The sequence below is a fragment of the Lolium rigidum genome, chromosome 4 (assembly GCF_022539505.1).
Source record: "Lolium rigidum isolate FL_2022 chromosome 4, APGP_CSIRO_Lrig_0.1, whole genome shotgun sequence".
NCBI classification, from domain to species: Eukaryota; Viridiplantae; Streptophyta; class Magnoliopsida; order Poales; family Poaceae; genus Lolium; species Lolium rigidum.
This window is the reverse complement of record NC_061511.1, coordinates 193,453,484-193,468,706: the sequence shown is the minus strand read 5'-3', so window position 1 is coordinate 193,468,706 and position 15,223 is coordinate 193,453,484. Positions and strand designations below refer to the sequence as shown.

Genomic DNA, 15,223 nt, shown 5'->3' with positions numbered 1-15,223 from the left:
CAATATGAGAAAATTTGAGTAATTAAACACAATATAAATTAATAAATTTGGGAAGATTTGAATCAGTTTCAACATCTGTTAAAAGTATTTATCACTTTTTGTGAGATTCGTGCAAAATTTGGTGAATTTTTAATAACGAAAATAAATAAAAAAAAATCCAGTACATAAATAACACGAACAAAATAATCTTGTAAAGTTTGAAAATAATTGACCTTCTTGTTCAAAAAAATTCACATTTTCTAAGATTCAGGCAAAATTGATGAAAATTTTGAACTTTTCAAAAAAATCTAGTAATTGAAACAATATAGCATGTGTAATATAGATAATCGATAGAAATTTCATAAGTAAATTAGTTACGAGATAAAGTTTAAGGCTAAGCAGTTTAACTCAAGATGTGTATATCTATCAAACAAATACACGTATAATTCATGATTTGTGCAAAAAGACACAAATAAGTGGTTTGTGCAATTTCCGACAATTCTCCTAAATCAGAGCGACTCACTTCAACGCTCTGTGTCTTGAACAAACCCATGTATGAAATCTAGATATAAGATTAGGAGTATAGTACACGCATATGCGTGGGTGTTTCTGTTACCATCCATTAAAGAATTTTTCCATCTGCCAAAGTGAGCGTGAATCTCAAGTAATAAATCGACGATCCAGAACACACACCCATATGTGTGTACAAAGTCCACTCTTATAGTAACGCATAGTAATATGGAGTCCAGTTTCTTGGTAAACACATAATTGAAAAGGTCTTTCATTATAGGTTGGCTCTTAGCATGTTATCATGAAGTGTTGTTTCTTGAGATACTAGTGATCCAATTCGTTGTTTCTTACTAGTGTTGTATCTAAATTTAATAATTTTGGTATGCATATGATTGGACTACTGCTTTCTTTTGCATATGGTCGCGTGCAAGTGTAATATGAAACACCACTCTCTTTCATCATTAAATAGGATGCCCATAAGCAAAGTACATAGAATATCGCGCTAAGAAACCTCCATTGTGAAAGAAGTAAGTCACAAGATTCATTGGTATCTCATTTAGTTCCTACCACCACATGCTTTGATTATTGATGTGACTTAAATTTCACAATTTTGTTGACAAAGTCTTTTGATTAGACAAATGAAAGTCACATTCCTTAACCCCCCCCCCCCAAGCATGACAATACAAGTTTCATAAATCAGAGCCTCACTTCACCGCTCCCAATAGACATCATGGTGTTGAGGAGAGGCGATCAGCCACCCCCGAGTGTTCGTTTGGGGCTCCCTCCTCCTCCAGCGTTGGTGCCACATGATCCGGATCGTTTAATGCCGATCTCGATCTCGATCGGGAGCATGACCTGGATATGGACGTCGACGATCTTATGGGAGATGCTTGTATCAACAAGACCCATATTGGACATGAATTTTTTTATTTTTTTTTGCTTTGAAATGTGGACTTGTTCATCTATGGTCTATTTGGGCTGGGGGGGGGGGGGGGGGGGGCAAACTTAACAAAGAGCTGAATTTGTTCCGCTCTTTACCTATTTTATCTATTTTTTCCATTTCACCATTTAAAAAAAAGAAAACAACAATGTAGTTTACAACAAAATATATTTATATGGCTTGCAAGTAAATAAATAATATATTTCACATGAGATGACAAGTGGTTTCCTATCCTACGTGAGCCCAAATACTCCTAATTAAATTCGCTCGAAGTTGATTGCGAGTTTTCTAATCATGGATCTCGTGATGCACACGGAGGACTCTTGAAGAGATGCTTCCCCAGGCTTGTTAAATTTAATACCCGATAAACTTGTATGGAGGGAGTTGGTAGATCCATGCAACATGGCAAATCATGACACCATTTTTCATTTGTCTGATTGATGATCAGTCGGACCTTGACACCTTGAGTTCTTGGCCGAAGCCATGACGTCTCCCCACTTCGTTCGCTGCATGCGCCAACGGCGTGCGTACCTCGTTTCACGTGCACGGTCACAGATAAGATTCGGCGGTTCGGCCTGATCCCGGTCAGAGTCTTCGTCCGCGCGCACGTCGTTCTCCCGAACCCGAAAGATGCGCGCGCCTGGTATTCCGCCACGAGAGCTGGACTCCGCCTTTGTCGCCGCCAGAACGTGCCTTGTGTCCCGTCAGCCCGCCGACGTGGCGAGACGTGACAGCGGACACGTCAGGTCAGAACGAGACGAGAGTGTACGTCTCGTCACAAACAAAAAATACTTTGTTGTTCCGAAAATAGATGCCTATGATTTTATTGGTGTGACTAGTTCTCATGCTGCAGATAAATAACTTCGTCCTTGTAGAATAATGTAATCGAATCTTAGTTGCAATCGATGTTAGACCTGATCACAAAGCAAATCTAACTACTCGGAGATATTTTCAACTGAGAAAATCTTAGTTGCAAATAAATTTGCAACTCAAGTACAGGGATCATAATGCAAATCCAACACGGCAGAAGTCTACTGAGTACGGACTTCTTTTTCTGTCTATTGAGAACTAGCATTTCCAATAATTTTCAAAGTTTGATCCACTATATATAGAAAAATACACACAATATGAAAATATATTTTATAATGATTCTCATAACATTAATTTAAGATTACAAATATTGACAATTTTTTCATATAATTGATGAAAATTTGAAATGTTTGATTTTGATTAAAAGCTATAGGCATCTTATATTTTGTAAAGATGTAAGTACTAAATGGCCCGAGCTCGATCGTTACGCGTCACATCACGCGCGATGGCCGCGCCGTGCTGCGGCGAGGGACGGTGGCGCTTAATGCATGAAGACACCTTAATTGACTACGTACGCCGGCCAGCATGGCCACGGGCAGTTGGTTGGGCGCGCACACACCCATTTCGGTACTCTCCGACGTTGAGCTAGCTAGCTCGACATGGACGTGACAGCGATCGGCATGGAGACACTTATTGTGGCGATCGACCTACACAACGGAGACACGCACTAGTGTTTAGTGCCACGATGTTGTTAGTCGTGTTACGCAAGTTTCATTAGTGTAACGTCGTTTTAGGGATTGCATAATGCATGACGACCTGCGGCACCTGCCGTTGCTTACCTACGTCTAGCCCTACACAACAAAATAAGTGTACTCCATACTTAACATTTCCGCTTTGCCTTTATCAGTTATCACACTACTATAGCCGCCACCTTCTCATTACAAGTTTTATCCACCACACACTAAAGAGAAGGATAACATAAAAAAAAGAGTATTTTCGCTCGGCGCTATTGCTGATGTTTAGATTTACAGTCCATCAACTATAGCGTTTTGAAACAATATAGGTAGTTCAAGGGTCGAAGCCCTCTGGATTTGGCGGAAATTCAATCCAGCTCCCAGGTGCATATGACCCCTCTACCACAAAAATATGGTTCGATGGGTTAAAAAAAATTGGCAAAAAATTCTAAATGTACATCTCATAATATATCTGCGTTCCTCAAGTTTCGTGAAAAATAATATTTTTTATGGTCTATGTAAAAAAGAGAAAATTTGTCTTGTCAAAAGTATTATTTTTAGCACCAAATTTTATCTTTTTACACACATCATACGACAAGTTGATTGTTCATGAAACGAATTTGAAGGCGCGTAGCATGTGAAGATGTACGTGTGAATTTTTAATTTCATTTTTTTGACATTTCAAGAAAGGAGCATATGCTCCCATGAGCGAAAACACCACTCCCAAAATTCAGCCTCTTCCTTGAAAGGGCTATGACGATCATATGGCGAACAGTACTATATATGGCACCCTATATGGCTAGTTAAACTTGCTGAAGTTTAACTTTTGTGAAAATCAATACGCACTATGTTATGGCAAGGATGGAGTATGAGAATGAGGGACTAAACTTTGATAACGATTTGGGCCCAAAAAAATACTATCTTTCTTTTTTTAACTTTTTAACTTCCTCGATCGACAATTACCCCTTTTGGCAAATGTACAAGAAAAATCTGTAATATAATCTTGGTTCTTTAATCTTCTTTTTTACATGCTGGTTCTTTAATCTTTATCATCAAGGAAGATGATGCCTGATTTAGCCTGGGTGGAGTAACATGCAGCACGCAGATCGATTTTCTTCTAGAAACCAATCAGAGCATGTGCACCGGACTTCAACAACAAATTAGCCGACTTGATACCGACGACCTACTAGAAGGCAGCTTTTGTCTTTTGTCGAATCAGGAAGAAAAATAATCGCACATGTTGTACCCTACGTATACGTGCCATATCGTGATCAACTTGTGTTCTCCTCTCCTCGAATAAACATTGAGGACATCACGGCCTACGCACAGCTCAGTTTTCATGCACTCTCTGCGTATTATTTTGCTATGGTAGTTGACTTGCAACTACTGGTAGAGACACAAGGCATCTTTTGTTTTCCGTTATCAACCGACACCCGTTCTTGCTATGCACGCAAGAGAGGTGCGTCGTATTATGGCAAGGACAACACCTTTAATGAATCTGCATATATGATAGCCACAGAGTGATTTAGTTGGTTTGCCACACCTATGCTTGACCTATGTTGAAGCCACACCATGCATTGGAGAGACGTACAACACATCAATTCAGGGTTTGAGGGAGAAGAAAACAAATGGTCAGCTAAGATTAGAGTAGAGAGCCAACATATGGTTGGATGGTTAGGAGGCCACTCACACCTCCATCCTACAAGAGTTCAGACTTAAGGTTTGATATTATGGTGTCTCATAAATGTGGAATATTTTCCAGCAGGAGAGGGTCTTCGTGTCAATAACAAGACATCTGTGGTGACTTTGGCAACATCAAGACCTGTTGAATCAAAAATTATTTGAACTTAGTTTCTCGAAGGTGCTCATATCGGTAGGATAAATGTGCTTGTGTTCATAGGATTGAATTGTATGTGCATATTTGTGAGCAGTTGCATCTGTATTGTGTTTCGCAAAAAAATCTAGCATTAGAGTTAATATTTTACCATTTTAAGGTGACTACTTCATTTTAACAGATCTTCATACATATTAATTATATATCATTTCGTGATTCTTTTGTGAGCTTTTACCGTTATATAGATTCGGGGATAATCATATTGGTGGGTCTACGCTCTAAAGGTACATGTGGTGTGCCAAGTTGGCGGTTTCTGCTCTCTTTATTTTGGTTTGGGGAAATAAGTGTTACAACTAATTAACCACGTGGTTAATTGGGGGGAAATCCTCATGTTTTCCTCACTGGGGATGTTTCTTTACTGACAACTGCTTGCAGCTGTTAGCGTTGCCAAGCGTGTGTCCCCTCTAACCAATGCATCTCCGGAAGTGGCTATCCACGCTGTATATAAACAGCGCAATCACCAATAAAGAACACAAACTTGAGCATTTGCTTGTCTCTCGCTCCTCTCTCTCTCTATCTCTCAATTTGCATGATATTGCAAAATTATCTATCTATGCAGTCGATAAATGTAGTGACTACATTCCATGTGTATCACTAGATTCAAACATGTATGGTTCTCTCGATCTGAATCAAAACACAAATGCAACATACATCGTGTAAGAATCAAAAAGGCACTTTTATATAAGGAACTCACTATGTTGGTTGTACCAAAATGTGTCGACAACAACAATACATAAGGATTACTTCTACAATGATGATTGCACATGTGTGTTTGTCATACACAAGGATTACTCCTATAATGATGAAGCCTGTGACCATCTAAAAGACGGAATTTGGGATGAAGGATTTCGATAAATCTAAATATTGCTTTAGACTGCAAATCAAGCTTATTCACTCAAGTACTATTGTACACCAAGCAGCCTACATATAGAAAATATTGGAGAAACTTAATACGAACAAGTCATATCCATCATCCAAGGTTGCTCGGTCTATAGAAATAGAAAATGATACACTCAAACAACATGAAGACATAGAAGAGACATTAGGATCTAAAGTTCCATATCTCAGTGACGAGGTATCGACTCGTCAATGCCTACAGATTGTAGACTTAGGATTTTGTAGAAAGTAGAGGGCAAGTAGATCTCGAAGGTTGTCATACGATCAAAGGTATCCAACTCAACGAAATACGGTTGCTAGGGTTTGCAATGATTCGATCTTTATTTCGACATCGGCTTCCCCTTTATATAGGATGTGAAGCCGAGGGTTTTTCGTGTCGTACAAGTACAAATTATCAGGCCACGCTGGGCCTTTCCCTATATTGATACAAGTTTCCTATAATAACTCTACTTTCCTAATCCGAACATCTTCAATCTTCTGGGCCTCCAAATCTTCGAGTCCATGGGCCTTCTACGTCAATTATGGACCAGGGGTATTCATGCGACATGCCACTTAGGCATACCTATGTCACTCACTGCCATTGGACCCATCAATGCAATTGATCGGGAATCAACAATATCTTTCTATTTCTCCAGTGCACCATATTCTGACCTATTAGCCCTAGTATCGATCATCAGGGCACACTGAAAAATGGCTACTTTCCTGATCCCCATAATGTGTGCCTATACAATAGAATTGTCATTCCATTGATGAAATACAAGGGTCCATATTAACTTGTGTGGCGTCTGAATGATAAACCACATGCATCATGTGGTATTGTTTCTCTTGAATCATCAACCACTATCTACCAAGATAGTGTTTTTTGTATTGCACATATGCAAGGAATAAACATCTTGCAAGCCAAATCATCTGATAACCTTGCATGCTTGTTTATGAAGTCTCTATCGACTTCAACATTTAAGAAATATGTTGTTGGGATTGGTATGCAACGACTTCGGGATTTGCAAGAATTAGCACGGAAGGAGCTCCCCTTATAGGCAATGTTGTTAGATGACACCAGTGGATATTAGCAAAACCTTCACTAATTAGTGTTAAATACTATTAAGTTATAGAGAATAACACCACTGGAAAAGAGAGGAATTTTTTATTACCCCAGTGCCAAAATTTCCTATCTCCGTCCCTAAGAATCGGAGGGTATGATTTGAATTACTAGTATTTAAAGCATCATAGTACACTTTGTTTCCCTTTATGACTATACTATCCAGGTTCTCGTCAAGATTTTAATGAGGTAATATTAACATAGAATTATATACCACGCTTTTTGTTTCCTCACCCCTTTTTTTAGGATAGTATAAGGCATATATATTATCTCTAAAATCTATAGATTCACTTCATATTGAGTTGACATAGATAATAACCATTATATGTTGTATTATTTTCTCCTTATTTTTTCACCAGGTCTGAAATAGTTTAAATAACATATGTTACACTACTCACTTTCTGTCCACGGGGAGACTTTATCAAGATGATGAACACTCACATAGTCATGTGATCATTAAGAGAGTGTTACCACTAAATAACCACATGGTTAATTAGGGGGGGGGGTCCCCACGTTTCCCTCACTTGCCTTATTGGCAACCGCTCGCATGAGTTAGCGCTCCTAATCCTCCCTCTGACACCTCTCCGTAAGCGCCTCTCCGTATAGAAACAATGCCATCATCAATAAATAATACATATTTGAATAATTTTTTTGTATCTCACTTGTTGTCTCTGGATCACCTCTCCCGGTTGTGTATAAACAGTGCAATCATCACTTGAAATAGGCAACAATAAGCATGAGAGGAGCTAGCCTAGCATGCAGAAAAACTATTTGCCTAGCAAAGCCACGTGTCCCCAGCAGATGAACCCAGCAATGGATAACAATAAACATGAGAGGAGCTAGTCTGGCATGTGAAAAACCCACTTACCTAGCAAAGCCACGTGTCCACCAATCGGTAACAATAAGAATGAGATGACCAAGTTTGGCACGCGGAAAAACCACTTACCTAGCAAAGCCAAGTGTCTTCGGTAGATGAACCCACCAATCGGTAAATAGTCACTAAATAAGGTAATACAATAGAAATTTATTAAACGCGATAGTGTTGATAGAAATATGCGGGTAAAAACTGCAATTCAATCTTGAGCTGATGTGGAATTGTGGATCCATTCCGAAACTATAATATAGTTTGAGAAATGAATGTGAAATTCGACTGAAACAGCACAATCCCTCCGGGGGTTAAATTTCAACGATATAATCACATGAGAAACCTTGAGCCATGCACATATAAGGAAATGGCTAAGTTGAGAAAGCCCACGAGGGCGCGGCTAGCACACCCAGCTCACGCAAACATGTTTTTGGGGAATCTACTGACTTAAATATCGGCAGCCCAGACAGTCTGTATGGTACCATCCATCAACATGATTTCTGTAAGCTAAAAGTTGAGCAATCTCCGGGTCCTGATTCTTGAACACTAATAATTCTACTAACTAATAATTCAGCCACAGCTTTGTCTTCCGTATTTCCACGGGATTGAACTTATCCATACAATTATGCAAATTCCTGCAAACTTTCCATGCAGTAGAGCCAGGTAATTCTCGTTATTCTTACACAATCTATATACCAGTGCAAGATCAAACCTGTAAGCATATCACTTTGCAAATTGCATCAAGAGTGCTACGGTACAGAACGTCGCAGGATCGACAGCAGCCGTGTGTGAAATCAGTTTTTGTGCTAGTACAATTTAGGACGAGTACATCACAAGTTCTGCACGGCGAGACAAGGGGGCAAATGGCGTGACAAGCTAGCCTCTGCTGCACGGATCGGTCCGCGGTCAGGCCACCGCGGCCGCCGGAGCCGGGGCCGGCGGCCGGGCGGCGCCGATGACGAGCGAGGTGTCGGCGGAGATGGGGATGACCCCGCCGCGCGCGAGGATGGAGCGGTACATCTCGACGAGGACCTTGTCCTCGTACTCCTTGGGCGGGCGCGGGCGCGCGAAGGGGTCGGCGCCGGCCACGCAGTAGGGCGCGGAGCCGTAGCCGACGGCGGCGGAGGAGGCCAGCCGGAGCATGGCGTTCACGTACGCGTCGCGGAGCCGCACCAGCCACCGCCGCGGCGACAGCGCGCGCAGGATCCGCCGCCCGAGCCCGCGCCGGCGCACGCGCCACCCGCGGCGCCGGCTCGCAGCGGTCGTCGTCGCTGCCACGGCCCCGGCGCCTCCAGCGCCGAGCTCGGCCGTGGCGAGGGGCGGGCGGCGCTGCGCGTCGGCGGCGTCGAGGCGGTCGTAGCCGCGGAGCTTCCGGTAGGCCTTGATGCCGCCCTTGCGGGCGCCGGTGGCCGAAGCGCCTGCCATGGCTCCTCGAGCTTGCTCCGACCTCGCGTTGGTGTGGGGGAATGGTGGTGGGTGGTGGTTTGTAATGGCAGTATGTTGTTCTACACTTGTAGCATGAGTGCTAGCTAGCTGCCCTGCACGCCTGCACTTATATCCGTGTCACATGGCAAGCTCATTTCTTTTCATCAAGAAAACAAATTAGCTCACTGGGCGTTTAGCCGCCCTGCAGCTCGTATTATCTTTACTGTGCTGATGACTAGCTCGGTCGCTCTCACGATTTAATTAGCCGCTATGTTTTGTTGACCCGTCCACGCGTGCATGGTGCCCGTTTATGCTAGTTTTCAGCTTGACAAGCTAGATTAGGCATTTCTGCTGTAGCGCATGGCATGCTTTAACTCCACAACCGAATAACTGTTTTAGGACATTTACACTCAGACTCAGGTTGGATTTTTTTCTTACTAGTTGGCGAGAGAGAATGAAGAAATGAAATGTTGTCTTCACTTAGTTAAAAGATGAGCTCTTGAAAAAACAAGAGAAAGCTATTTTTTCTATTGCATCATACTTTTTTATTAGCAACATAATTTTCTTACTAAAATTTAGGTAACTCTCATTAGTTGTTAGAGATGACAACAATAGATAATGCATTATATTACTTATATCGCGCGTTTCCTTACATTACGTGGAGGGGTAAGATTACCTGGAGGGCCAACAAAAAACCTATCTTCTTTACAATTGTGCATACTCTTATACAGATTTCAATCAACTGAACTATGGAGAGTATACCAAAATCAAGCAAATTAATCTCGATGATCATCAACAACAATACAAATAGGCCCCAAAAAAGTAGAAATTATAAATATGTCATTGGACCACCTAGCGAAGACCACAAACACTGGCGCCAGCCAAAGGCGCGCCGCCGTCCTCGCCCCTCCATCACCGGAGTCAGGCAAATCATGTCGTAGTAGAGCTTGTTGTAGTAGAAAAACATAGAATCATCGTGCTAAGCCCCAAAGGACCAACGCATCAGAGTAACAACCATCGCCAATGATGACAACCGTAGATCGGAATATACTGACCTAAAACTGTACTAGCGAACACGAAAACCCCTACCGGACTCCAAAAGATCTGCCAAACACACGACTCCACGCGTCCTCCACCAGCACTAGACGCGCCAGCGGAGCGAGGATAGGGCAGGAATGACCTTATTCTGACTTCAGGATGTAGCCACCACCTCACCATCACGAAGAAGACACTGGTGAGAGGCCACGGTCCGCCACTGGAGCAGACCGGTAGCATCGCTGGCGAGAGCGACAAAACCCTACATGGGTTTTAGAGGCGCCTCAGGATCGCCTCCTGTTTCTTCTGCTACCCCGTACCAATTCACCTGTTTGTGGATTAAAATGCAGGTAAACCAAACCGCAGAACGGATTCGGTTCCGAAATTATCATATCCGTTTACGCGCCTAACCAAAACTATATTTTGATGCGTGAAATTGTGAAATAATGGCGAGCCAAACCTCTTGCCAGTTTTTTAGTACTGTACATTAATTAAAAAATTAGAGGTTATTGCTAGTGCTACTATTTCAGTAAAATGTTTTGACATTAAACCTTAGATCTGTGAATAGCCACCGGTACAAACTCGCTACTTAGATACGGCTTGTTAAGCCGGATTACACTCGTTATGAAATAAACCGGCTCCCCAAAATAGCCTCAGATGAGTGTGTATTACTAGGAACTTGCAACCACTTCTATAATTTTTGGCTTTCTAGCCGGTTATGTTTATGAACCGCCTCTAAAGTAATCCTGTTATCCGGATGATACGTCTCCGACGTATCGATAATTTCTTATGTTCTATGCCATATTATTGATGATACCTACATGTTTTATGCACACTTTATGTCATATTCGTGCATTTTCTGAACTAACCTATTAACAAGATGCCGAAGTGCCAGTTCCTGTTTTCTGCTGTTTTTGGTTTCAGAAATCCTAGTAACGAAATATTCTCGGAATTGGACGAAACGAAGACCCAGGGGCCTATTTTTCCACGGAGCTTCCAGAAGACCGAAGAACATACGAAGTCTTGTGGTTCCCAGGGGCCACGGAGCTTCCCAGGGGCCTATTTTTCCCAGCCGCCTTGTGGTTTGGCCACCTCGTGGCCCCACTTCGTATGTTCTTCGGTCTTCTGGAAGCTCCGTGGAAAAATAGGCCCCTGGGTCTTCGTTTCGTCCAATTCCGAGAATATTTCGTTACTAGGATTTCGAAACCAAAAACAGCAGAAAACAGAACTGGCACTTCGGCATCTTGTTAATAGGTTAGTTCCAGAAAATGCACGAATATGACATAAAGTGTGCATAAAACATGTAGGTATCATCAATAATATGGCATAGAACATAAGAAATTATCGATACGTCGGAGACGTATCAAGCATCCCCAAGCTTAGTTCTGCTCGTCCCGAGCAGGTAAAACGATAACAAAGATAATTTCTGAAGTGATATGCCATCATAACCTTGATCATACTATTTGTAAACATATGTAGTGAATGCAGCGATCAAAACAATGGTAATGACATGAGTAAACAAGTGAATCATATAGCAAAGACTTTTCATGAATAGTACTTCAAGACAAGTATTAATAAGTCTTGCATAAGAGTTAACTCATAAAGCAATAAATCAAAGTAAAGGCATTGAAGCAACACAAAGGAAGATTAAGTTTCAGCGGTTGCTTTCAACTTGTAACATGTATATCTCATGGATAATTGTCAACATAGAGCAATATAACAAGTACAATATGCAAGTATGTAGGAATCAATGCACAGTTCACACAAGTGTTTGCTTCTTGAGGTGGAGAGAAATAGGTGAACTGACTCAACATAAAAGTAAAGAGAATGGTCCTTCAAAGAGGAAAGCATTGATTGCTATATTTGTGCTAGAGCTTTTATTTTGAAAACATGAAACAATTTTGTCAACGGTAGTAATAAAGCATATGAGTTATGTACATTATATCTTACAAGTTGCAAGCCTCATGCATAGTATACTAATAGTGCCCGCACCTTGTCCTAATTAACTTGGACTACCTGATCTTTGCAATGCACATGTTTTGACCAAGTGTCACAATGGGGTACCTCCATGCCGCCTGTACAAAGGTCTAAGGAGAAAGCTCGCATTTTGGATTTCTCGCTTTTGATTATTCTCAACTTAGACATCCATACCGGGACAACATGGACAACAGATAATGGACTCCTCTTTAATGCATAAGCATGTGGTAACAATTATTATTCTCATATGAGATTGAGGATATATGTCCAAACTGAAACTTCCACCATGAATCATGGCTTTAGTTAGCGGCCCAAAGTTCTTCTCTAACAACATGCATGCTCCAACCATGAAGGTGGTAGATCTCTCTTGCTTCAGTACAAGACGGACATGCATAGCAACTCACATGATATCCAACAAAGAATAGTTGATGGCGTCCCCAGAAACATGGTTATCGCTCAACAAGCAACTTAATAAGAGATAAAGTGCATATGTACATATTCAATACTACAATAGTTTTTAAGCTATTTGTCCCATGAGCTATATATTGCAAAGGTAAATGATGGAATTTTAAAGGTAGCACTCAAACAATTTACTTTGGAATGGCGGATAAATACCATGTAGTAGGTAGGTATGGTGGACACAAATGGCATAGTGGTTGGCTCAAGTATTTTGGATGCATGAGAAGTATTCCCTCTCGATACAAGGTTTAGGCTAGCAAGGTTATTTGAAACAAACACAAGGATGAACGGTACAGCAAAACTCACATAAAAGACATATGGTAAACATTATAAGACTCCATACCGTCTTCCTTGTTGTTCAAAACTCAATACTAGATGTTATCTAGACTCTAGAGAAACCAAATATGCAAACCAAATTAGCAAGCTCTAAGTATTTCTTCACTAATGGGTGCAAAGTATATGATGCAAGAGCTTAAACATGAGCACAACAATTGCCAAGTATCAAATTATCCAAGACATTTTAGAGTTACTACATGTATCATTTTCCAATTCCAACCATATAACAATTTAACGAAGATGAAACTTCGCCATGAATACTATGAGTAGAGCCTAAGGACATATTTGTCCATATGCAACAGCGGAGCGTGTCTCTCTCCCATAAAGTGAATGCTAGGATCCATTTTATTCAAACAAAACAAAAAAACAAAAACAAACCGACGCTCCAAGCAAAGTGCATAAGATGTGATGGAATAAAAATATAGTTTCAGGGGAGGAACCTGATAATGTTGTCGATGAAGAAGGGGATGCCTTGGGCATCCCCAAGCTTAGACGCTTGAGTCTTCTTAATATATGCAGGGGTGAACCACCGGGGCATCCCCAAGCTTAGAGCTTTCACTCTCCTTGATCATATTGCATCATACTCCTCTCTAGATCCTTGAAAACTTCCTCCACACCAAACTCGAAACAACTCATTAGAGGGTTAGTGCATAATAAAAATTCACATGTTCAGAGGTGACACAATCATTCTTAACACTTCTGGACATTGCATAAAGCTACTGGACATTAATGGATCAAAGAAATTCATCCAACATAGCAAAAGAGGCAATGCGAAATAAAAGACAGAATCTGTCAAAACAGAACAGTCCGTAAAGATGGATTTTATTAGGCCACCAGACTTGCTCAAACGAAAATGCTCAAATTGAATGAAAGTTGCGTACATATCTGAGGATCATGCTCGTAAATTGGCGTAATTTTCTGAGCTACCTACAGGGAGATAGACCCAGATTCGTGACAGCAAAGAAATCTGGAACTGCGCAGTAATCCAAATCTAGTACTTACTTTTCTATCAAAGACTTTACTTGGCACAACAAAACATAAAACTAAGATAAGGAGAGGTTGCTACAGTAGTAAACAACTTCCAACACACAAATATAAAACAAAAATACTGGAGTAAAAACATGGGTTGTCTCCCATAAGCGCTTTTCTTTAACGCCTTTCAGCTAGGCGCAGAAAGTGTATCTCAAGTGTTACCGCGAGATGGAGCATTGATATCATAAGCTCCCCCATTTGTAGTGGTACTAGGGGCTTTGTCAATTTTAGGCCTATAATAATATTTCTTTGGTTTAGGCACTTTAGACACATACATAAACTTTTGCTCCTTTCCCACATAAGCTTTCTCTCTAAACTGTAAAGATGAAAAGGTTGAACCCAAGATTCCCATAGCTTTTTCAAGTTCGCCAATCCTATTAATTTGATTATCATGGTCAACACAAGTTCCTAGGACACTAATTCTTTCATCAATTCCTCCTAAGGATTTATCAAGTTCATCAGTTTTATCAAGTAATATCTCCAACTTAGTTTCAACACTCGGAAAAATTTTCTCTATGGTTTCCAATTTTTTCATAACATCCTCAAGGGAGGTTTCAATTTTAGTTTCATTAACAGGTGGTGTTCCAAATAGACTCTCAATAATGCAGCTAGCTTCTAAAGCGGGAGCACCTAAGAAGTTACCCCCCGCGAGACAATCAAGAACATATCTATTCCAGCTAGAGATACCAACATAAAAATTCCTGAGTAGGATAGTGGTGGAGTGTTTATTAGTGCACCTATTATGGGCATCACTAATTCTATACCAAGCATCTTTTAAACATTCTCCCCCTTGTTGCTTAAATGAACGAACTTCAACTTCGGGATTACTCATTTTAGCAGTAGTAAATAAACCAAACTAGATAAAGTAAATGCAAGTAAACTAATTTTTTGTGTTTTTGATATAGCAAACAAGACAACAAATAAAGTAAAGCTAGCAACTAATTTTTTTGTGTTTTGATATAATGCAGCAAACAAAGTAGTAAATAAAATAAAGCAAGACAAAAACAAAGTAAAGAGATTGAGAAGTGGAGACTCCCCTTGCAGCGTGTCTTGATCTCCCCGGCAACGGCGCCGAAAAAGAGCTTGATGGCGTGTATTTCACACGTTCGTTGGGCAACCCCAAGAGGAAGGTATGATGCGCACAACAGCAAGTTTTCCCTCAGAAAGAAACCAAGGTTTATCGAACCAGGAGGAGCCAAGAAGCACGTTGAAGGTTCATGGCGGCGGGATG

The 15,223-nt window shown here is 41.0% G+C and overlaps 1 protein-coding gene across 1 annotated transcript; it reads right to left on the bottom strand.

Annotated features, from left to right (window-relative positions):
- Window positions 1-8,634: 8,634 nt before the first annotated feature.
- Window positions 8,635-9,276, bottom strand: LOC124647973. Its single transcript, XM_047187810.1, has one exon. The coding sequence runs from the start codon at window positions 9,151-9,153 to the stop codon at window positions 8,635-8,637; it is 519 nt and encodes a 172-aa protein (XP_047043766.1). The 5' UTR covers window positions 9,154-9,276.
- Window positions 9,277-15,223: the final 5,947 nt, after the last annotated feature.